The sequence below is a fragment of the Scardinius erythrophthalmus genome, assembly GCF_964197995.2.
Source record: "Scardinius erythrophthalmus genome assembly, chromosome: 12".
NCBI lineage: Eukaryota > Metazoa > Chordata > Actinopteri > Cypriniformes > Leuciscidae > Scardinius > Scardinius erythrophthalmus.
Genome location: NC_138232.1, coordinates 4,432,344 through 4,450,960, shown reverse-complemented (window position 1 = coordinate 4,450,960; position 18,617 = coordinate 4,432,344). Strand labels below are relative to the sequence as shown.

Sequence of the window (18,617 nt, the reverse complement as noted above, 5' to 3'; positions counted from 1 at the left end):
GTCTTTGCAGTCCAATACGCTCGGCGAATCGGTTTGTATGAATCATTCAAAACAAGCGATTCTTTTGCAAAGGCGACAACTATTGGAGAGTCTGGTGTACTTCGTACATTACGACTGATAATACGCTTCACTAGAATTAAGGGTTGGACACTCGAGTACAGAGACAACACTCTTCATGCACTTTTTAAAGGAAGCAGACACTTGAAACTGCCAAGAGGGAACATAGTGTCATTTTGTTACACAACGCTCTCAATACAAAAATCTTGACTCACACGGATTCATCAGTCCGCTGATGATGAGGAGAATGATGGTCAAAAGAGAATGACAGGTGAGTAAAACTCCAGTCACAGCCTCATACGAGTCATATTGAGGTTTATATTTTAATGTTAGTGAATGTATTCTATATAGATAGTTCTGAAATTAATTTATAATGGTATTTATTTACAGGATACCAAGAATACCATATTATTTATTTGTACCTTTTTGAAATTGTGAATAATCCAAGAATATGTCGAAAAACTTTATTTTGTACTTGCACTATGGTAGTACCATGGTAAAGTATCATCTACCATCTCTGTACCATGGTATCCTCTTCACATTACCTTTTTTTGTAAGGAATTACCATGGTATGTATAAAACATGATAATACCTTTGGTACTTTTAATAAGACTTGTGGGCAAACTTGTTCTATGAGTTATTCCAGTTTAAATCAGCTTTAGTGTATTAGTGCATTTACTTTGACAATACCATATCTGTTTAGTTACTTCCAGAACATTGGATTAATGAGCATATTAATAATTAACAATGCCTTTCTTTATGCGGAAAAACGGTTCATGTTTTGTTTCGCAGGTGTCTATGAATACAGCTGTCATTTGAATATTGTTAGTGTGCAACAGTTTTCATTTCACCCACCGAATATTATTTTGCATATGTTTTGCATGAACTATGGATGGGAGAACTGGAAACAACAGACCTCTTGATGAAATAACGACATGTAATAAGGACATGACATTACAATAATATTACATAACATTCAATATTTATTTCTTCATTCAAATGTATTCAAAATATATATTTTTTAAATAATATATGAATATAAACTATTAAATATAAAACTGCATGCATAAACGTTTTGTTTAAAACAGTTTTAGATAAAATAAAGCATATTATACTTTGCATTTTAAGAAACACAACCTCCTGCTGTCTGTATATCAAACCTCCATGGCAATATAAATTTTTAACCTGGAAAACCGAGGGGAGTTTTTAAACCTGTGTTTTTCCTGGTTTAGTAAGCTATTGTTGATTGTCTTTTTGGTGCGGCCTCTCTAGACTCACGTACATTCAGAGTATAATCGCAAACACATGCAAAGAGTTTTTATTCAAATTTGCTACAACAGCTGAAGTTGAATGACCTGCAAATTATCATAGCCAAAAGATGCTTGACCAGTGCAGATTGACCTCTTGGCTCGATAGAGTTTGTTGATGTAGATTTTAACAATGTATTATTACCATTATTATTTGTTTTTTTTTAACTAGTAAAAATAGAAGCAAGCATAATTTTGCATGCTTAAGGGAGCTGTATGTAAGAAATGTATTTCAATTAATCATAAAATGGCCTCGATATGTCACTAGACATTAAGAAATCATGTTCATTTCAAATACTAATATCACAGACAACAGTAGTACGGCCAGGATATTGTCATTTAAAAAGTGAAGTTGCAGCCCTCAACTGATGTTGATGTTGTCATGCTCCACCCTCCACCTATCTACTAATCACGAAGTCAGTAGTGTTTCGGCATCCGGGTTGTCAGCTCTGCTCTAGTTACCACAGCTACGTGTCAGCCTACGTTCCTGCTGGATCCTGCATCTGGCAACCTCGAGTCAGGGGGAGGGGGAGGGGATACAACGCTCTACAGTAATTTGCAGTACCAGTTTTGGCCACAATCTTACATACGGCTCCTTTAAAGCCTATATCTAACTAATTCTCTTTTTGTCTCCAGCTTCCACGTTTACATCCGAAAATCCATTTCAGCTCAACGCCACCGAAGAACATGCATGCATCAACCAGACACGTAGGAACAGCGAAGACTTCAAATATATGGCATACACTGTCACGTACAGTGTTGTATTCCCTATTGGATTCATCAGCAACTTCGTGGCTTTGATTGTGTTCCTGCGTTTCACCCCTAAGAAGTCTGCCAACACGGTTTTTATGACCAACTTGGCCATTTCAGATGCTAGCTTCTCCTTGACTTTGCCCTTCCGCCTGGTCTACTACTTCAGGGGCGGTCAATGGGACTTCCCAGACTGGTTTTGCCGCTGGTGTGTATTTTCCTTTTACGTGAACCTGTACACAAGCGTATTGTTCCTTACTGGCCTTAGTGTACTACGGTACTTCGCCGTGCTTCACCCCATGCGCCACAAGACCCTGGCCACGGTGCGGCGAGCCAGTCTATCGTGCTTTGCGATCTGGATATTTGTGGCCTTCTTGTCAACGCCGTTCCTCATGTCAGGTACTTTAAAACGGGAGGATAAGATTATCTGCTTTGAACCCGGGAACATCACGTCATGGAAGCGCATATTTATCTTGAACTATGTGGGGGTTTCGTTTGGATTTGTCATACCGTTTATTATAATACTGGTCTGCTACGGCTGCATCTTCTACAGACTCGTCAAAGGGCGGAAAGTCGGGGATCAAAAGCGGATCACCCGCCGACGCTCTGTGTGTTTGATCGTGGTTGTCCTGAGCACGTTCCTGCTGTGTTTCCTACCATATCACGTCATTCGCACGGTCCATCTTCATGCCATTGTTTCGAGGCAGGGCTGCCAGGTCAGAGAGTACCTCCTGAAAGTTCTGGTCATCTCGCTGTGCATGGCGGCATCCAACAGTTGCTTCAATCCCTTGTTGTACTACTTCGCTGGAGAGACCTTCCGCAAGTCAGTCCGTAAAGCGTCAGGTCGACTAACGCAAAATTCGATCAATCACAGTGGTTTCTACCCATCTATCCGACGCCGGAGCCAATCCGAAACCTGTCAGAGGACAAGATCCCAAAGCTTCACTGCCGTACGCCAAGACTGTCTGCCATGTTCCTTAGACAGGTCCTGTCAGGTCATGAGCAAAAAGCCTAAAGTCTGCGTGCCTGAAATGCAATGCAAATCTTCTGACTCTGCAAAAAGCATTGATGACTGACAAAGGAATGTCTATAATGATTTGCAGTAGTAAAGAACAGAGAAAGAAATCGGAGTGTGAAGAATAGATCTCTATTGTTGTCATGAATAAGCAAACTCAATGCATTTCTTTTTTCCCCTTTCACTTCTCAACCGTGAGACTAAAATGTTTAAAGATGTTGGGCATTAGATAAGTCTAGGTGAATCTCACACAATGGCTCTTTTTTTTCTTTTTTTTTAATACTGTTTATGCTTTTGGCAGATGCTTTTATCCCAAGCATCTTACATCAAATTCAAGGAATGCATGTTCTTGTTCGACTCACCCAGGCACACTCTTAAAAATAAAGGCCACAGAAGGGGGTTTTCATAGCAGTGCCATTTTGGTCTTGTGTAACAACCTGTGAGAAGAACATTTTAATAATCTAAAGAATCATTTCCACTCTAAATAATCCAATGGAAAGGTTCCAAAGGTTCTTAAAGGTTCTTCACGGAACCTTGTTCATCTCTCGCTAAACTCAAGTCTGACCATTAGCTCTCCCTTCTACTTGTGACAGCAGCCGTACATGCATATTTTTCCTGCTCTTACTTAATTGGAACATACCATTTTCAATATAATTAACCCGTCACCATATATTTGAATAAATACATAAAATGATGATTAAAGGGATAGTTCACCTAAAATTTTTAATTAAGTAATTTACTCACCCTCGTGTTGTTCCAAACCTGTATGAATTTCTTTCATTGGACCCCATTGACTTCCATAGTATTTTCTTCCTCATAGTAGTATGGAAGTCAATGAGGACCATTAACTGTTTGGGTACCAACATTCTTTAAACTATCTTACTTTGTGTTCAGCAGAAGGAAGAAATTCATACATTTCAACACATCTCTACACACAGTTCCATTAATGGCTAATATGAACTTAAAGGTGTTCATTAAAAATGACCTCGCACACTCTGCTAAAACATGGAAATAAAACAGCGAACCCCAGATAAATATAATAAATTAACAATACAGAAAAACGTACACAGTAATTAAAGACTGCAGTCTCTACATCTTAATGGCAGTGAAGAACCTTTATTTGTATATTCAGTTCCATCACAAACCAGTAAAGTCTGTTTGAGAAGATATTTGATAGTTAAGTACTTTTCATTGTTACAAGAGGACATTGTGTAAGGCACAGAAATCATTTTTCCCAACAGGAAGAAAAATCACAAATGATTTATCTTCAGTATCTTCATTTTATTCAGATTAAATTAAGACTTTGAATCTCCTTCTTATCATAGACATCTCACATGCCTCTACTAGAAATCTACTGACTCAAAATCTGTTCAGATTCAAAAATCTGCAATCAAACGTCAGAAATCTTAATTAGCTCAAACATTTCCCATCATATTCTTCCAATTTAAGACTAAATTTCCCAATCTATGGTGTCTTTTTTTTACTGAATCTAAATCTAAACTTTTTCCCCAATCTAAATTTCTCTTTTTGAACACTGACTCCTAAGCTAGGAAAGATAAACATCTGAGCCAAAAAGTTGCCATTTTAGCCAAGATTCCTTGTGTTTTCTGCTGATTGCAGTATTTGAAACCTTTATCAGCATATCAGAAATTCTTAATTGTATCATTAGATTATATAAGTTCCGAAAAAGACAATTTTCAAACTTCAAAGACTTCAAACAATCAAACTCCATTTGAGAGGAATTTCGGCAGAACATTTGTTGGCTCGCTGTATAACTGTAGTCAATATGATTGAAGATGGGAAGAGCGTGTGATTTATACTTTATTTAAACTTGGATTTTCACTGACTTCTTCTAAATAACCTCATAATAAGGTTAATCAGTCTTTTAGCATATAATATTTATCTCATAAGCACATTTGAAGAAATTATATCATTGTTGATCTGTAAACAACATTTTGTATTTATTTTCCTGTTGCTCTAGGCCAGTATTATCAGAGCCACCTCAGTGCTTTCATGAAGTGCTTTCCTGAAGTAGTTTTACCACTATTCTTTTGTACGTTACCACATTTTCAATGTCTTATTTCTTATTACTATTAGTATTTTTGTATTCTCTTCATTGTTTGTTTCATTTCTATTTGGAAAACTGCTTGTAAAATCTCTTTGTAAAGCACTGCAAGAAGGTCATTTATGAAATCCGTTTCAATAAAGTCAGAAAGCTAAATTATTGGTCTTGTTTTACTAAGTAACTAAAACAACTGTTTTAACCAGATACTGAGGTTAGCAGTGCTCAAAAACTGGTTTACTACTTACTGGTGTATATACTGTGTAATTGCTTACACTTAAAAAAAAAAAAAAAAAAATTTACTTGCTGCCTTAAATTTTTAAGTACAATCAACTTGGATGTTTAAGTCATTTCAACATCTCAACTTGATGAGTTAAAGCAATGTAAAGACATGTTGTCATAACTTATTGCTCATATTGTTTTTACGGTATAGGCCTACATTTTTATTTTAAAAAATCTGTACGTATTACTTTGCATTTTTTTCCTCAGTTCATTAACTGAGTCTGAATCTCTGTTCGACAACCATTCACAATACTACCGGTTGAAACCTTTATCGTACCATGTCCCTATTTGTTTTTTAATAATGTGTACAATTTAAGTAAATGTATACAGGAAGTAATTGGCTGGTATTTGATTTCTAACAACATCTTGTAAACTCGTTTGTTTCCAAAGGAAGTAATTGCTAAAGGCATCTTCCAAACACATGGTTCGGCCCACATTCTTTTCCTAAGAAACAGGAATCGATCTGTAAGATAAGGTATAATTGGACTAAAAAATCACTTCCTTTGGAGAAAACAAAACAGAAGAAAGAGAAAACCGATATCTGACTGAGAGAGGCACGCGTTTCAGTTCATATCTGAACTCATCTAAACATTCTTGACCACCAAAAGTGTTTATCTGGATGGTGCTTCTGCTGAATAATAAAAGCACTAGAATATAAATGCAGCATTGATAGGCTCATGTTGATATGATATAGCATCATGCTACAATTATACAATTACCCATCCATTGAAAAATACCTGAACATTATGTCTGCAATGCATGCTTTTATGCATCGAGTTGCAGCCACATGATTGGCTGGTTCGATTTTTTGCATAATGAGCAGATGTGACTAATACATCATCTGCTTTTCCTGAAGATAAGACCAAGTGCTGTCAAAAACTAGACTACTGATTAAGAAATAACACTGAGCAGTTTGTCGAAATCTTGTACATACATGTTAATAACGAATTTATTGATTACTTTCAGAGCAACACCAGGTCCCTCAAAAGGAAAGTTCCCTTAAAAATCTGCATTTTTGTCATCGTTTACTCACTCTCATGTCATTCCGAACCTGTCTGACTTTCTACCGAGGAACATAAAAGGAGATATTCAAGACCCCGAATGTTCTTCAAATCATCTCTTTCTGTGTTCCACAGTTGAAAGAACGGAGTAAATGTTGACTGCTTTTTTATTTTTTTGGTTGAACTATCCCTTTATGACAAAAGCCAAGGCTGAATGTTATGCGTTCTCAAGTGCACTATCAACATCAAGACTCGATTACAAGGGTTTATTATAGTGCAGTATTTAAGAAAATCCATAAATCCAGCTCTCCTGCTGAGATGATCAGCCTCCACAACAGCTGTTTTATTTGGAAACGTTATTCCTAAGAACTCTAATGGCCACTTGCAGACAGTTATTGGACATTGTTAAGACTTCTGGGTTAAGTATAAGCTACCAAAAAAGGACACTCGAAGCATTTCAAATCAGTACAAAAAGATCCTCTGGTTGGACGCAACACTGATGTTTACATTGGAACAACTTTTGTTTATACAGCCATGGTATTGGTTTATGTTCACTTAATAATACTTTCATTTTTGGCTAAATAGTACATTTTCTTTGCTGTTCTTGAGCAAAATCCAAACAAATTTATCGTTTGACCAATAAATGTTCATGGCACCGGATAAAGACTTTAAAAAAGTAGTTTATAGAAATTGCACTGAATAAAATGAACTTATTTAAGAACAACTATACACTCTAAAAAATGCTGGGTTGTGTTAACCCAATATGGGTCAAATATGGACTAACCCAACGTTGGGTTAAAAATTCAATTTAAAAATGGACAAACCCAGCCGTTGGTTTACATTTTTAATGTAACCAATGCAATTTGTCCATTTTTGATTTTGTCCAAAATGCAATTTGTCCATTTTTAAATTGCATTTTTTAACCCAACGTTGGGTTAGTCCATATTTGACCCAAAATTGGGTTAACACAACCCAGCAGTTTTTAGAGTGTACCATTTCAGAACTTTTAAGATGATAGGATTTCCTGAGAAATCAAACCAAGTTGTTCAAACACGCATCTAAACTAATTTCTAGTACAAGCATCCATTCGACTGGAAACATATATCAGATGACGAATGGCGTCATTCACACCAGGATGTCTGAAGAACGAGGAACTGCTAACCCAGTCGAAAAGCTCTTGAATTACGGTTACTCTAGCAAAACATCAGCACATCAGAGACATCTCAAACTTGTTTTATTACATCTTAAATAACAGTACATTTTAATATAGTATCTATGTTGCATCCAGCTTTCTGTGGTACACCGACAGACTGAAATTAAATACAAAAGGTGAGATAGGGAGTGCTGAGATCTACAGTTATTAATGAAGAGAGAAAATAAGGGGAATCCATTTTAATTGAACTGCAATTAATCTTTACTGGTGGCAGCACACACAAATACATCACAATTATTGTACATTATCGCAGAGAAAGGAAAAAAAAAAACAAAAAAAAAAAACAATAAAAAAGTCACAACTATTAAAGAAAGTGCATCTGTTTACAGTGGAAAAAGAACAGAAGACTCTGCCATGTCAGATGCCATTTCAAAACGTTTAAAGAAAAGCCAAAAGAGTTTCGATTTCGAAATATCTGAAAAACTCACTGAAGGTTTTGAGCGTCTCAAACGGGACATTTCGTGACTGTCGTTTAATTTGGGATAACTTCAGGAAGCATGGCCATGATTTACAGGTCGTCTGCAGGAAATACATGTCGTCGTTTCTCCCTCGCGATTTCTCACATCAGGTGCATAGCTTTGCCAGTGAAAGTAAAGGATGTATGCACAGCATGTCTAAAACATTTGGAATCAACATTTCAATGGTCAAAATTTCTGCTTCGTATCGGTTTCGCCGTCCCAGTGGAGGCAGGTGGGCCTAAAGACGTCAGCGCCCGTTTAAGCAAATTCTACAGCATGCGACTACGTTAATTCATGGCAGGTGAAATAAAACGCTTAACTTAAAAATTTCAGAATTATCATTATTTTCAGACATTGATTTGTACAACATTTCATTCACATAGTAGTAACTGTATTTCCAAGCACAGACAGGGCTATCTGTTATCTCTCTCTGGAACTGGGCTAAAAGAAACAAAAAAAGAAAGAAAGAAAGAAAGAGGTTTCGTTTTTCCGAACACTGATCCCGACACCACTGAAAATATTAAAACGTTCCCCGCCCAACCTCCCACCGACGAAAACAATCCCAAAAAATCGGAATTAAAGCCAAAAGCTCAAAGTAACCGAGGGGAAAAAAGAGGTATGAACGTAAGACCAGAAGATAAGCTAAGGGGTTAGTTTGAACGGTTTTTAATCCAATGAAAGAGAGGATTGTATTTTTTTGTGTTTTTTCAGTTTTTTTTGTACTTTTTTTGTGCATTTTCTACATTAAAATTAGCATTCAATGTGATTAACGGCATGTGCTTGGTTAGTTAACGCTTAAAACGTTAGTCAAGTTTCTTATTGTGCAAACAAAGCTGTGACGAGACTGGAAAGAAACATTAGCTAAGATATAATGCTGCATTCGCGTGCAAGTCGGATACCCATATTTACAACGGCCATTCGTAGATAAATGAAGCGAGTACCTCGGACTCTCAGAAATGGCAAAGTATTTAAAAGAGATATGGCATTTTTATGGCATTTTCTTTTTTCTTTAATGACAAAGGACCAGGATTCACACTGAAAGATAACTAATGCACAGATCATGATTACAGTTTTGGAAAGCTAGGGCTGCTCTCATTCGCCACAGCGACCGCTAACAATCGGAACAGATTAGAGGAGAACGCTGTCTGGGGCCGCCCAAGAATATGATTATTAAGCTTTCCTCTCGCTCGAGTCACGTTCGTGAAAACTACACAACCTCTAGAGCAACCTAGTGCACATGAAAATAACAAAAAACACATGATTGGCATCTTCAAAAAAAAGCTGCTCTTCCATCCTGGTCTAGTTTCAGCATTTTACATGACTTTCATGTCGTTTCACATGGTTTTATAATAACAGGATTAAAAGATTTTACTAATCAGAAACATATCTAAACAAGAAAAAACAGGCGGGAAAAAGATCTAGAAGATGAACTATCAGATAAAAGGAACCAAAAAGAAAAAAAAAATAAGAGTTAAATAATTTGTACAATTACACTCCAACATTTGCTTTCTAGACACATGATACATAAGCGTGGGATGATAGTGTTTTGTGTTTTCTCTTACAGGGTGACACAGAATGGTCCGAGAGGGAATGCAAGTTATTCATTTGATACCACAGGAAATCTTCTTCATTTTTTTTTTTTCTTTTTTCTTTTTTTAAGCTGGGTGATAAAACAAATTGTGCTCTTCTTGGTGTAGGAAAGGCATTGTTTTCCCTTAGAAGTTTTATTTCTTTTCATGGTGGTGTCAGTCAGTTTTATAAGGTGTTTTGTTGTTGACGATGCTGTGAAATTTAACATTCTAAAGTTGGAATGGTCTTCCAGTCAACTTTGGAGTTCAAATGATATCTGCGGAAAGAAGAGAGAGAGAAAAAGACATGATGAAGCAGATATTCATATGGCAACCTCAGATAATCTTACAATATAAATATGCAAATCTAACAGTTTCAATTATATAACAAGGAAATTAAACTGAGAACTGAGAATTATGTTAGAAAGAAATCTCCAGATAACTAAAGCATTACAAACTAAGAAATGAAATGGAGAAACTAAACTCATTCATTTAGAAATAACAGAAGCTTTTATTTGTCTAGAGCAACTGTACATGGCACCAAATTGGTTTAAAATTGCAAAAAAATGTAAAAAATGTGGGTGTATTACATATCGCTCCTCTGATCTTCACTGACGTGCTGCCAAAAATGGCAACGTGGAACGAGGATACATTTACATGCCGTGTAAAACACAAAGTAGCTCTTGTTTGGCGTTAGGTTGTGCTGGAAGAGGCGGGTTCTTACTGTATTGGACATGTTGTATTGAAAGCACCTTCACGTTCAGTTCCAGATCTTGAGGAAGCTGTCCCAGGACCCTGTAGCCACTGCCATACCGTCATCGGTTACACCCAGACAGCTTACTCGGTTGTCGTGGCCGGCCAGCACACCTGAAAAAGTCCAAACGTCAGTAAACCATGATGGAGAGGGATTGTTTTCCCGCCAAGTCTCGCTTGTATGCATTCGTTAAAATACCAGAGTACGTTTCAACTCATTTGATGATGTTACATAGGAACATTATAAGGCTTTAAAACGTGGGCCCGCTTGTGCCGTGCATGTTGGCGTATGCAAAAGAGACAAACCAATGTGGCGTGTAAACAAGCAAGCACTGTATCATATGTAAAACACCACCATTGTGTGAGTGAACGGTGGTTTGTTTGCTTTCAGGGCAGTCACTAGACCACATGCCACTGATAGTAACTATTACTAGCATACGTTTGTGTGCGCAAATCTCACCAGCGCGGTCGGCCTTGAGGGTGTCCCACACGTTGCAGTTGAAGTCGTCGTAGCCGGCGAGCAACAGGCGGCCGCTCTTTGAGAAGGCCACGGAGGTTATGCCACAGATGATGTTGTCGTGAGAGTAGACCATGAGCTCCTGGTCGGCGCGCAGGTCAAACAGGCGGCAGGTGGCGTCGTCAGAACCGGTGGCAAATGCGTTGCCATTGGGGAAGAACTGCAGGGGCAATGTGAGCTCACATCAGTATACAATCACATGCACTACATCACCAATTCCTAAGAGTACAGCATCAAGCCCTGATCTATTGCTAGGAGCACTCACACAGATGGCGTTGATGTCCGACTCGTGGCCAGTGAAGGTCTGTCTGCACATGCCCTCACGGACGTCCCAGAGTTTAGCAGAGGCATCACAGGCCCCTGACACGAACAGCCTGGTGTCTGGAGCCAGAGACAGGCTCATCACGTCACCGGTGTGACCCGCAAACGTGGTCGTCTGCTGACCGGTCTCTATGTCCCAGAGAGCACTGCAGGACAGATCACAACATTCCCATTCAGACGCTTCAAAATCAAGATTCGTACTAATTGAGAAATCAAAAGGCACGTAGAAACTAACTGCTAAATTGTTCAGAGTTGAAACGCCTGATAAAAATAAATAATATATCAAATAAGAAATTGACAAAAATAGACAGATTTAACCTATAACCAAAATGGGCACAAATGTTAGTTTTATTTCACTAATATATATATATTTACCATAAATAAATAAATTCTTCTTGAGCACAATAAAATGAGCTCAATGAACTTGGGTTAAAAATAAAAAGTACTTATTTAATTTTCTCCCCATTGTGTTATTTCCTACTTCCTGATGGTTTTAAAGAAATGACTTTTTTTTTTTTTTAAATAGGAGAAAAATCATGCAGTAAACGAACATGCACATTATGATAAATACAAAGCGTTGGTAATGTAAATGATTAATTTCAAATATTTTTGATTAAAATGTATAGTAATCTGACTCCTGACTTAATTGTTTAAAAAAGTACAAATATCCCTGTTAAACTTATTAGCAAAATTCCCAATATGGGCTGCTGGGACACAGTTCCTCACACTCACCAGGTGGTGTCGCCAGAACTTGTAACAATCTGGTTGTCATCAAGGAAGCGGCAGCAAGAGAGGTATCCTGTGGATTGGAGGAAGTTTAATGCACATCTCTAACAAACAATGACAAACAAATGTTTCTCCCCAAAACTTTGAGAAATAAATAATATTTGACTTAAAAACCAAAGAATATCTATGAATGAACAGAGTGTCATTGTCTGGAGGATAATTTACATTGCTTTATTACACTGAGAATATGAATAAAATATATTTTTCTTTTGATTTAGAGGTGAAATATGACCAGAACCGAATATGAGTGCATTATGTAATCTCTGATGCTCTTTTATTAAGGTTGATCAGATGAGATCTATGTAAAAGGGTGCAAAAAACACCAATGCAGATTCACTACATAATTACAGCTTTGCCAAACATCAAACCTTGTGTACGTTCACAAGAGCCAAGAATGGAGTGTGTGAAGTGTTTCGGGAGGACGTCCTCTACCTGTGTGTCCGGCCAGCTCGCGGCTGACGCGCACGTTCCCCTCGCGAGTCTTGAGGCTGTAGATGGAGCAGATGTTGTCTAAGCCTCCACAAGCAACGTAATTCCCTGAAGGAGCGTAGGCACAGGTCATCACCCAGGAGGAGCGCAGAGGAATGGCGTGGACCTGAAAAACAACACATGAATGCTCAGGAAGTGACGTGAAAGAGGACAGGAAGTAGTAAACATCTGTAGCATAAACCATTTCAGATAGCTGATCATCAGTGTCTAGTTTAGTTCCTGTTAGAGCAAGATGTGCACTATTTACAAGGACTAGATTTTTACAAAACTAAAATGCTTGACTATGCGAAAGCTGTGAAACTCATTTGCTAATGTGTTTGACAGGGTTCCCACACCTTGGTCAACTTCAAATTCAAGGACCTTTCAAGGACTTTCCAGGTCCAATACCCTCAAATCCAAGGACTTAATGTGGGGACACATTTGTTGTTTCCAACAACAAACGTTGAGGTACCATGGTAGTTTCATGCGCGTGTGAACGTCATGGCAACGTACAACACAAAGTAGCCTACTTCATGCGGAAAAACTTAACGTATCCAGGGTTTTTCCTGGCTCAAAATGAGGCGGAGGTGGTAAAATCCTAATAAGGGGTCCTTACTCTAGGGGGGTCCGGGGGCATGCCCCCCCTTTAAGAAAATTTTGTACATTTTAAAGATAAATTCATTAATCTGGTGCACTTTGAGTCACCCGAATCCACCGTTAAAAATAAATAATCCACGCGCAAACCGCCGATATTCTTTGATTTAGATATCTGCATCTGATCATCACATTACAATTATTCCAATTCTCAGTGTTAAGCATGATAATATGGTAACATCACACTGAAGTAGGCTGCTTTAAAATGAACATTTATTTAAAATAAAAGTTTTTCTTTTGGTAAAATTACATTTCCTTAATAGCCTAAAAAGATGCTTTACTCCCTTCAAAATTAAATTGTCAATGTTTCATTACATCACTGTTTGAAAACACTATTTTTTGTACCTTTTATAAAGGACATTTTTCCCCTAATTTTATTAAATGTATGCTCCATCTTTCATTTCAAATTCTTAAATTTGATCAATATATTCAATTAAAATAGTAAGACACTAGGCTTTTACCAATCAAATTAAATAATTGACATTGAAAAATTATAACTGTTTTAAATTAGATTATTTAAAATATTTTTGAATATACAAATAAGAAATGTTGAAAAGAATGATACTTTATGAAACTAAACTGCCAGTAGGAGGCGGCAGGCGACCGTCTTAATGAGCGAGTCATTGAGTCATTCATTCAAACGATTCGTTCAAACGGCTGATTCATTCAGAATGAGGCAGTTTATGAATTGGTAATTGAATCTTTAACTCAACCGATTCGTTCAAAACGCTGAATCATTCAGTAATGCAACAAGTGTTGCTCTGAGATGCGCGATGGTGCGTGATCTTTGTTTGGAACTATTTTCGCTGCTGAAACAGAACAAAAACAGTCATTGCGTTTAAAATGTAAGTGACTTAATTTTAACTATTTGTTTATTGAACTGTTATGAAATCAGTCTCGGTTTCAATGTTGATGGCATTCAGGAAAACATCTCTCTGATCGTGTGTAGCCTAGGCTAGCATATATATTGTTTCTTAACTATAGTGTTATAAATAACTGTGCGAGCCTCAACTGCGCAACATTGTTACCGTCAGTAGGCCTATATTATTATCAACTATAGGCTATCAATCGCCACTTACATTAAATTAAATAAAACAGAATCGTCCTCACGTTTTCGGTGATTCCCTAGTTATTTTGTATTTTTATACTAAAAATTGTTTTAATCAGGGCACTTGTCCGGTCGGGCAAGTAGTAGGCCTACAATTCTCTCTCACTTTCCCCTTCAAAAAAAGAAAAAAAAAAATACAAGCGTTATTGTCGAGCCCTGATATGTTTTCCTTGATTGGTTTTCCCTGAAGAGAATTACGTTGTTGAAAACGAAAGTAAAAGAGTTACGCACGTTCATTGCATTTCACCGTGATGAGAGTTCCGTGTTTTTATTAAACTCAACACATTAATGATTTATCTGTCATCCACCTTCGATTAAGTGGAATGGAATGTTTGTATTACTTGGCCCGCCCGACCCGCGGATTAGCCGCGATCCGCGCAGCACTATACGTTTTGAGAATGGACACAAGTGGTAACAGCGACAGAACCATTACGGTGGAAAAAGTGTATCTGGCCATCGAAATAAATTCAAGCACTTTCAAGGACCTGTCTCTATATATGTTTATTTTCAAAAACTTTCCAGGGCCTTGAAAACATTTTTTCAGATTCACAAACTTTCAAGGATTTCAAGGACCCGTGGGAACCCTGGTTTGAGCATCTTAGGCTTCCATCCTGTAACATCTGCACAACAAGGCACAAAGTTAAAGGGATGGTTCGGAGTAAAATCAACCTAGGGTCCTTTGCACCATGACCTCGAGCCAAACACCGCCCCAGAAGCCTTTTTTCCTTTGGTTGAACATTATTAAAGTTAGAGCTTATTTAGAGATATCAGCCGGATGGCTTAGTGCAGGCGCTAATGGATCCAAGGTTGTATCCCGTAAATTACCCCACTAATAATGCCCAGAATGGTACCAAACTTCTACAGTAGTACAAATAGGTTCTGAACAAATAGGTTCTGTTTTATGAGTACTCTAGGTACTCATAAAACGAGGCATTGGAAAGTTTGTAAGTACATCAGGAGTTTATTTAAATAACACTTGCCTGATGGCTAATGCTACTGCTAACCTGCTCATCAAAGTCACTTCAGTGATGTGGGAAAAAAGCACGTAAAAGTCCTGGCAGAAAGCCAGTATATGCAACATTTTTTATTATTTGGCTCGAGGTCATGGTGCAAAGGACCCTAGGTTGATTTTACTCCGAACCATCCCTTTAAAGCAGGGTTCACCAATCTCGGTCCTGGAGGGCCGGTGTCCTGCAGAGTTTAGCTCCAACCCCAATTAAACACACCTGAACCAGCTAATCAAGGTCTTACTAGGCATACTAGAAACTTTCAAACAGGTGTGTTGGAGCTGGTTGGAGCTAAACTCTGCAGGGACAGCGGCCCTCCAGGACCGAGATTGGTGAACCCTGCTTTAAAGGGATAGTTCACCCAAAAATTTAAATTGTGTCAATTTACACACACAATTTATACACCGATTTTTAATGAAATCTGAGGTGGTCAACCGTACTTGCTAGATGCGTGAGAACAAACCTCATTGGTTCTTGCTGAAGCTCAAACGTGATGTGTAATGATGCGTTCGCACGTCAAGCGAACATGCTTGAGCTTCTGTTGACCACAACTGATGTGTGAGTTGATCAATGTTTATATGTGAATAAAAATCTAAATTCAATCTGTTCATCATATAAAGCGATCGAGTCTCTTCAGGAAATTTGGACTAAACCGCTCAATTCATATGGATTAGTTTTACGATCTCTTCATGAATTTTTTTGAAACGTCAAAGTGTAACGGTCAACGGAGGGACAGAAATCTCTTATAGGAAAAGTTTCGAAGATGAGCGAAAGTCTTACGAGTTTAGAACAACATGAGTGTGAGTAAATTATGACAATTAAAATTTTTGGGTGAACTATCCTTTAAATACAGCAATAGTGATGCTTAGTTTGTGGTAATTAATAAGGGAACATCAATGGGAATGCACTGATATAAAAATCAATTATTGTAGTGTTTTCTATTTGGGTGTGTGTGTATTATGAGCTACAGGCAAAACAAGTGAAAAATGAAAATTTTGGTTGAATTTGACATTTTCACAAAAATGAGACTTCATTAAGCCCTCGTCTAGGGATCCCAATGTTCTAAATAGCATACCTTATTTGTAGTATAACTGTCCCAAATAATGAGCTTTCCATCCTGGGAGGCACTGACAAGCAGCCTGCACAGAAAACACAAGATGGCGGTGAGTGGGGTTTACATCCTGAGAACATTAAACCCTATAGAGAACGTGAGAGTAAAAATCACAGCTTGCACAACTACAATCTTGAGAACTGTCTCCCAGAACAATCTAAAACTATTCCCAGCACAAAAATTGTGCCATTATGGATTTTTCTTGGCTGTAGCTATAATAGTAACAACATGCTTAGTCATAACACCTACTAACAACCATCAGTCACCACCTACACAAACACAATAAAAGAACATGATTCAGTGCAGTAGGGATAGCATGCAGTGGCCAGCACACGAGCCGTGAACCCATCCACCCTCACTGCGAAAGGGAAACCCCTCTGTGTATCTCACTCTGATGTATAAGGATGTTTTCAAATAGCTTGTGAAAAAGGTCAGGCTGTCATGCAAATAACGTGACGTAGTTGCTCTGAAATATGCTGTACCTGGAATCGGTGCCCCAGTGCATGGCATAGATTTTAGCCAAATGCCCCCGCAGTGTTCTTCTTGTGCGCATCTGGATTCGGCCAACCGGGTCGATGTTGGCTGTGATCTGAAAATATATTGCACTTTAAAAAAATATCCATGTACAAATGGGGATTAATCCATTTATTTAAATTAGGGTCACTTAATTAGTTTCTTTATATGTGGAAGCTCTTACCTGTGATAGTGTGGCATCTGCACAAGCTTTCCTTGCATCCTACAAAAAAAGAAAATAAGAAAACCAGTTTAGACGCTGCGGAATGAGGCATTATTTCATGCAGGGTTCCCACACCTCGGATAACTTCAAATTCAAGGACTTTCCAGGTCCAATCCCCTCAAATTCAAGGACTTAATGTGGGGACAGACTTCAAGTGACGGCAAGGTTACATCGTGCTACCTTGTAAGATACACAGTTAGAGTTTTCATGTGTCAAACACAACTATGAAAAAAAATCTATGCTTTTTTCCCCCCGTTTGTCATGGCAACGTATAAATGCGTGTAACTAGCGTAAATCAAGCAAGCTAGTATACATAAGCCACAAAGTGTTGTAAAATAACACATTAGTGGACCTGGGGGAATAACATGGAATTTTTTCCAAATTACTTCTTGCACAAATTAAAGTCCAGCACTTTCAAAGACCTGTATCTATATCTGTTTATTTTAAAAACTTTCCAGGGCCATGAATATATTTTTTTTTCAGATTCACAAACTTTCAAGGATTTCAAGGACCCGTGGGAACCCTGTTCATGATAATGTAATAAACAAAAAAATTAGGGTTAATGTTTTGTATATAATAACCATACAGTCACATGAGAGTTGTAAAAGTGATATAAAATAACATATATAAGCTTTGTTCGTATAACCCACCCATTGAATAAACTGAGTATCCTAAATGTTTGCATTATTGACCCATTAAGGTTTATTTAATCATTGATTTATTGATTACGGCTAAAAGGTTTTAGATTTGAGAGACCCATTTGTCAATTTCAGTCTAAAACTGAAGAGCACAAGAGATGAGGTTCAGTAAACATCTCTGGCTTAGATAATATGTAAAGCGCCTTGATGGAGGAAGTATCGGGTATAAATTCTTTCTGGAAGGCTGAGAGGAATGAGAACAGTACAGTTACAGTAAATGATCTTCCTGCATTGTGTAAACTATGTAAACAACCACCATCTGTATTTAAATGTCTTTTGGTTATGCAAATTTTACTGCGTTACAAGAGACTACCAGGTAATCTGGTGGGAAAAAACACCAGATTAAATGATTAGAATTTAAATATGTCTAGTTTTAATATAGCTGATATTTTAAGTGCGATCAATGTGTCAAATTCTCTGATTATGAATATGTGCGTTACTTTTCTTTAGTGTCTCAGTGGTCCAAAATTACTGACCCCTTTCAACCTGCATTCTAGTCGATGCTCAATAAAAAAATAAAAAAAAATGTTCTGTTAAAATAATTCAGGCAAAATAATTAGCAGATATCAGTAAGAAGATTGATATTGACCGGGCCAATCTATTAGTAGACATTTGACCGTTTCAAGATGATTGAACATTTAGATTCAGGGCTCCAGACTAACTTTTCTTTATTAGGAGCGCTGTAGCCCCTGACTTAAAATTTTAGGAGCGCAAGCAGAAAATTTAGGGGCACACCTTCACATTT

The 18,617-nt window shown here is 37.6% G+C and overlaps 2 protein-coding genes across 5 annotated transcripts in view; one reads left to right on the top strand and one right to left on the bottom strand.

The window, feature by feature from the left end:
- Positions 1-321: 321 nt before the first annotated feature.
- Positions 322-3,190, top strand: cysltr3 (cysteinyl leukotriene receptor 3; the record flags this gene model as incomplete). The annotated part of the gene is made up of 2 exons (XM_081379697.1): positions 322-328; positions 2,001-3,190. The coding sequence occupies 2 exons, from the start codon at positions 322-324 to the stop codon at positions 3,188-3,190; spliced, it is 1,197 nt and encodes a 398-aa protein (XP_081235823.1).
- A 4,501-nt stretch (positions 3,191-7,691) lies between these two features.
- The window catches only part of gnb1b (guanine nucleotide binding protein (G protein), beta polypeptide 1b), a 29,736-nt gene continuing 18,810 nt past the window's right edge, over positions 7,692-18,617 (bottom strand). For 2 of the 4 annotated variants that reach the window (XM_081380312.1, XM_081380313.1), the window contains 9 exons: positions 17,136-17,174; positions 16,921-17,027; positions 16,403-16,466; positions 12,523-12,685; positions 12,037-12,103; positions 11,249-11,450; positions 10,927-11,143; positions 10,438-10,580; positions 7,692-9,991 (listed from right to left, as the gene is read on the bottom strand). In XM_081380312.1, coding sequence (XP_081236438.1) covers positions 10,474-10,580; positions 10,927-11,143; positions 11,249-11,450; positions 12,037-12,103; positions 12,523-12,685; positions 16,403-16,466; positions 16,921-17,027; positions 17,136-17,174 — 966 coding nt within the window. In that variant the 3' untranslated portion in view covers positions 7,692-9,991; positions 10,438-10,473. The remainder of the gene's footprint in view (positions 9,992-10,437; positions 10,581-10,926; positions 11,144-11,248; positions 11,451-12,036; positions 12,104-12,522; positions 12,686-16,402; positions 16,467-16,920; positions 17,028-17,135; positions 17,175-18,617) is intronic. The other 2 variants (XM_081380314.1, XM_081380315.1) reach the window with 1 other exon arrangement.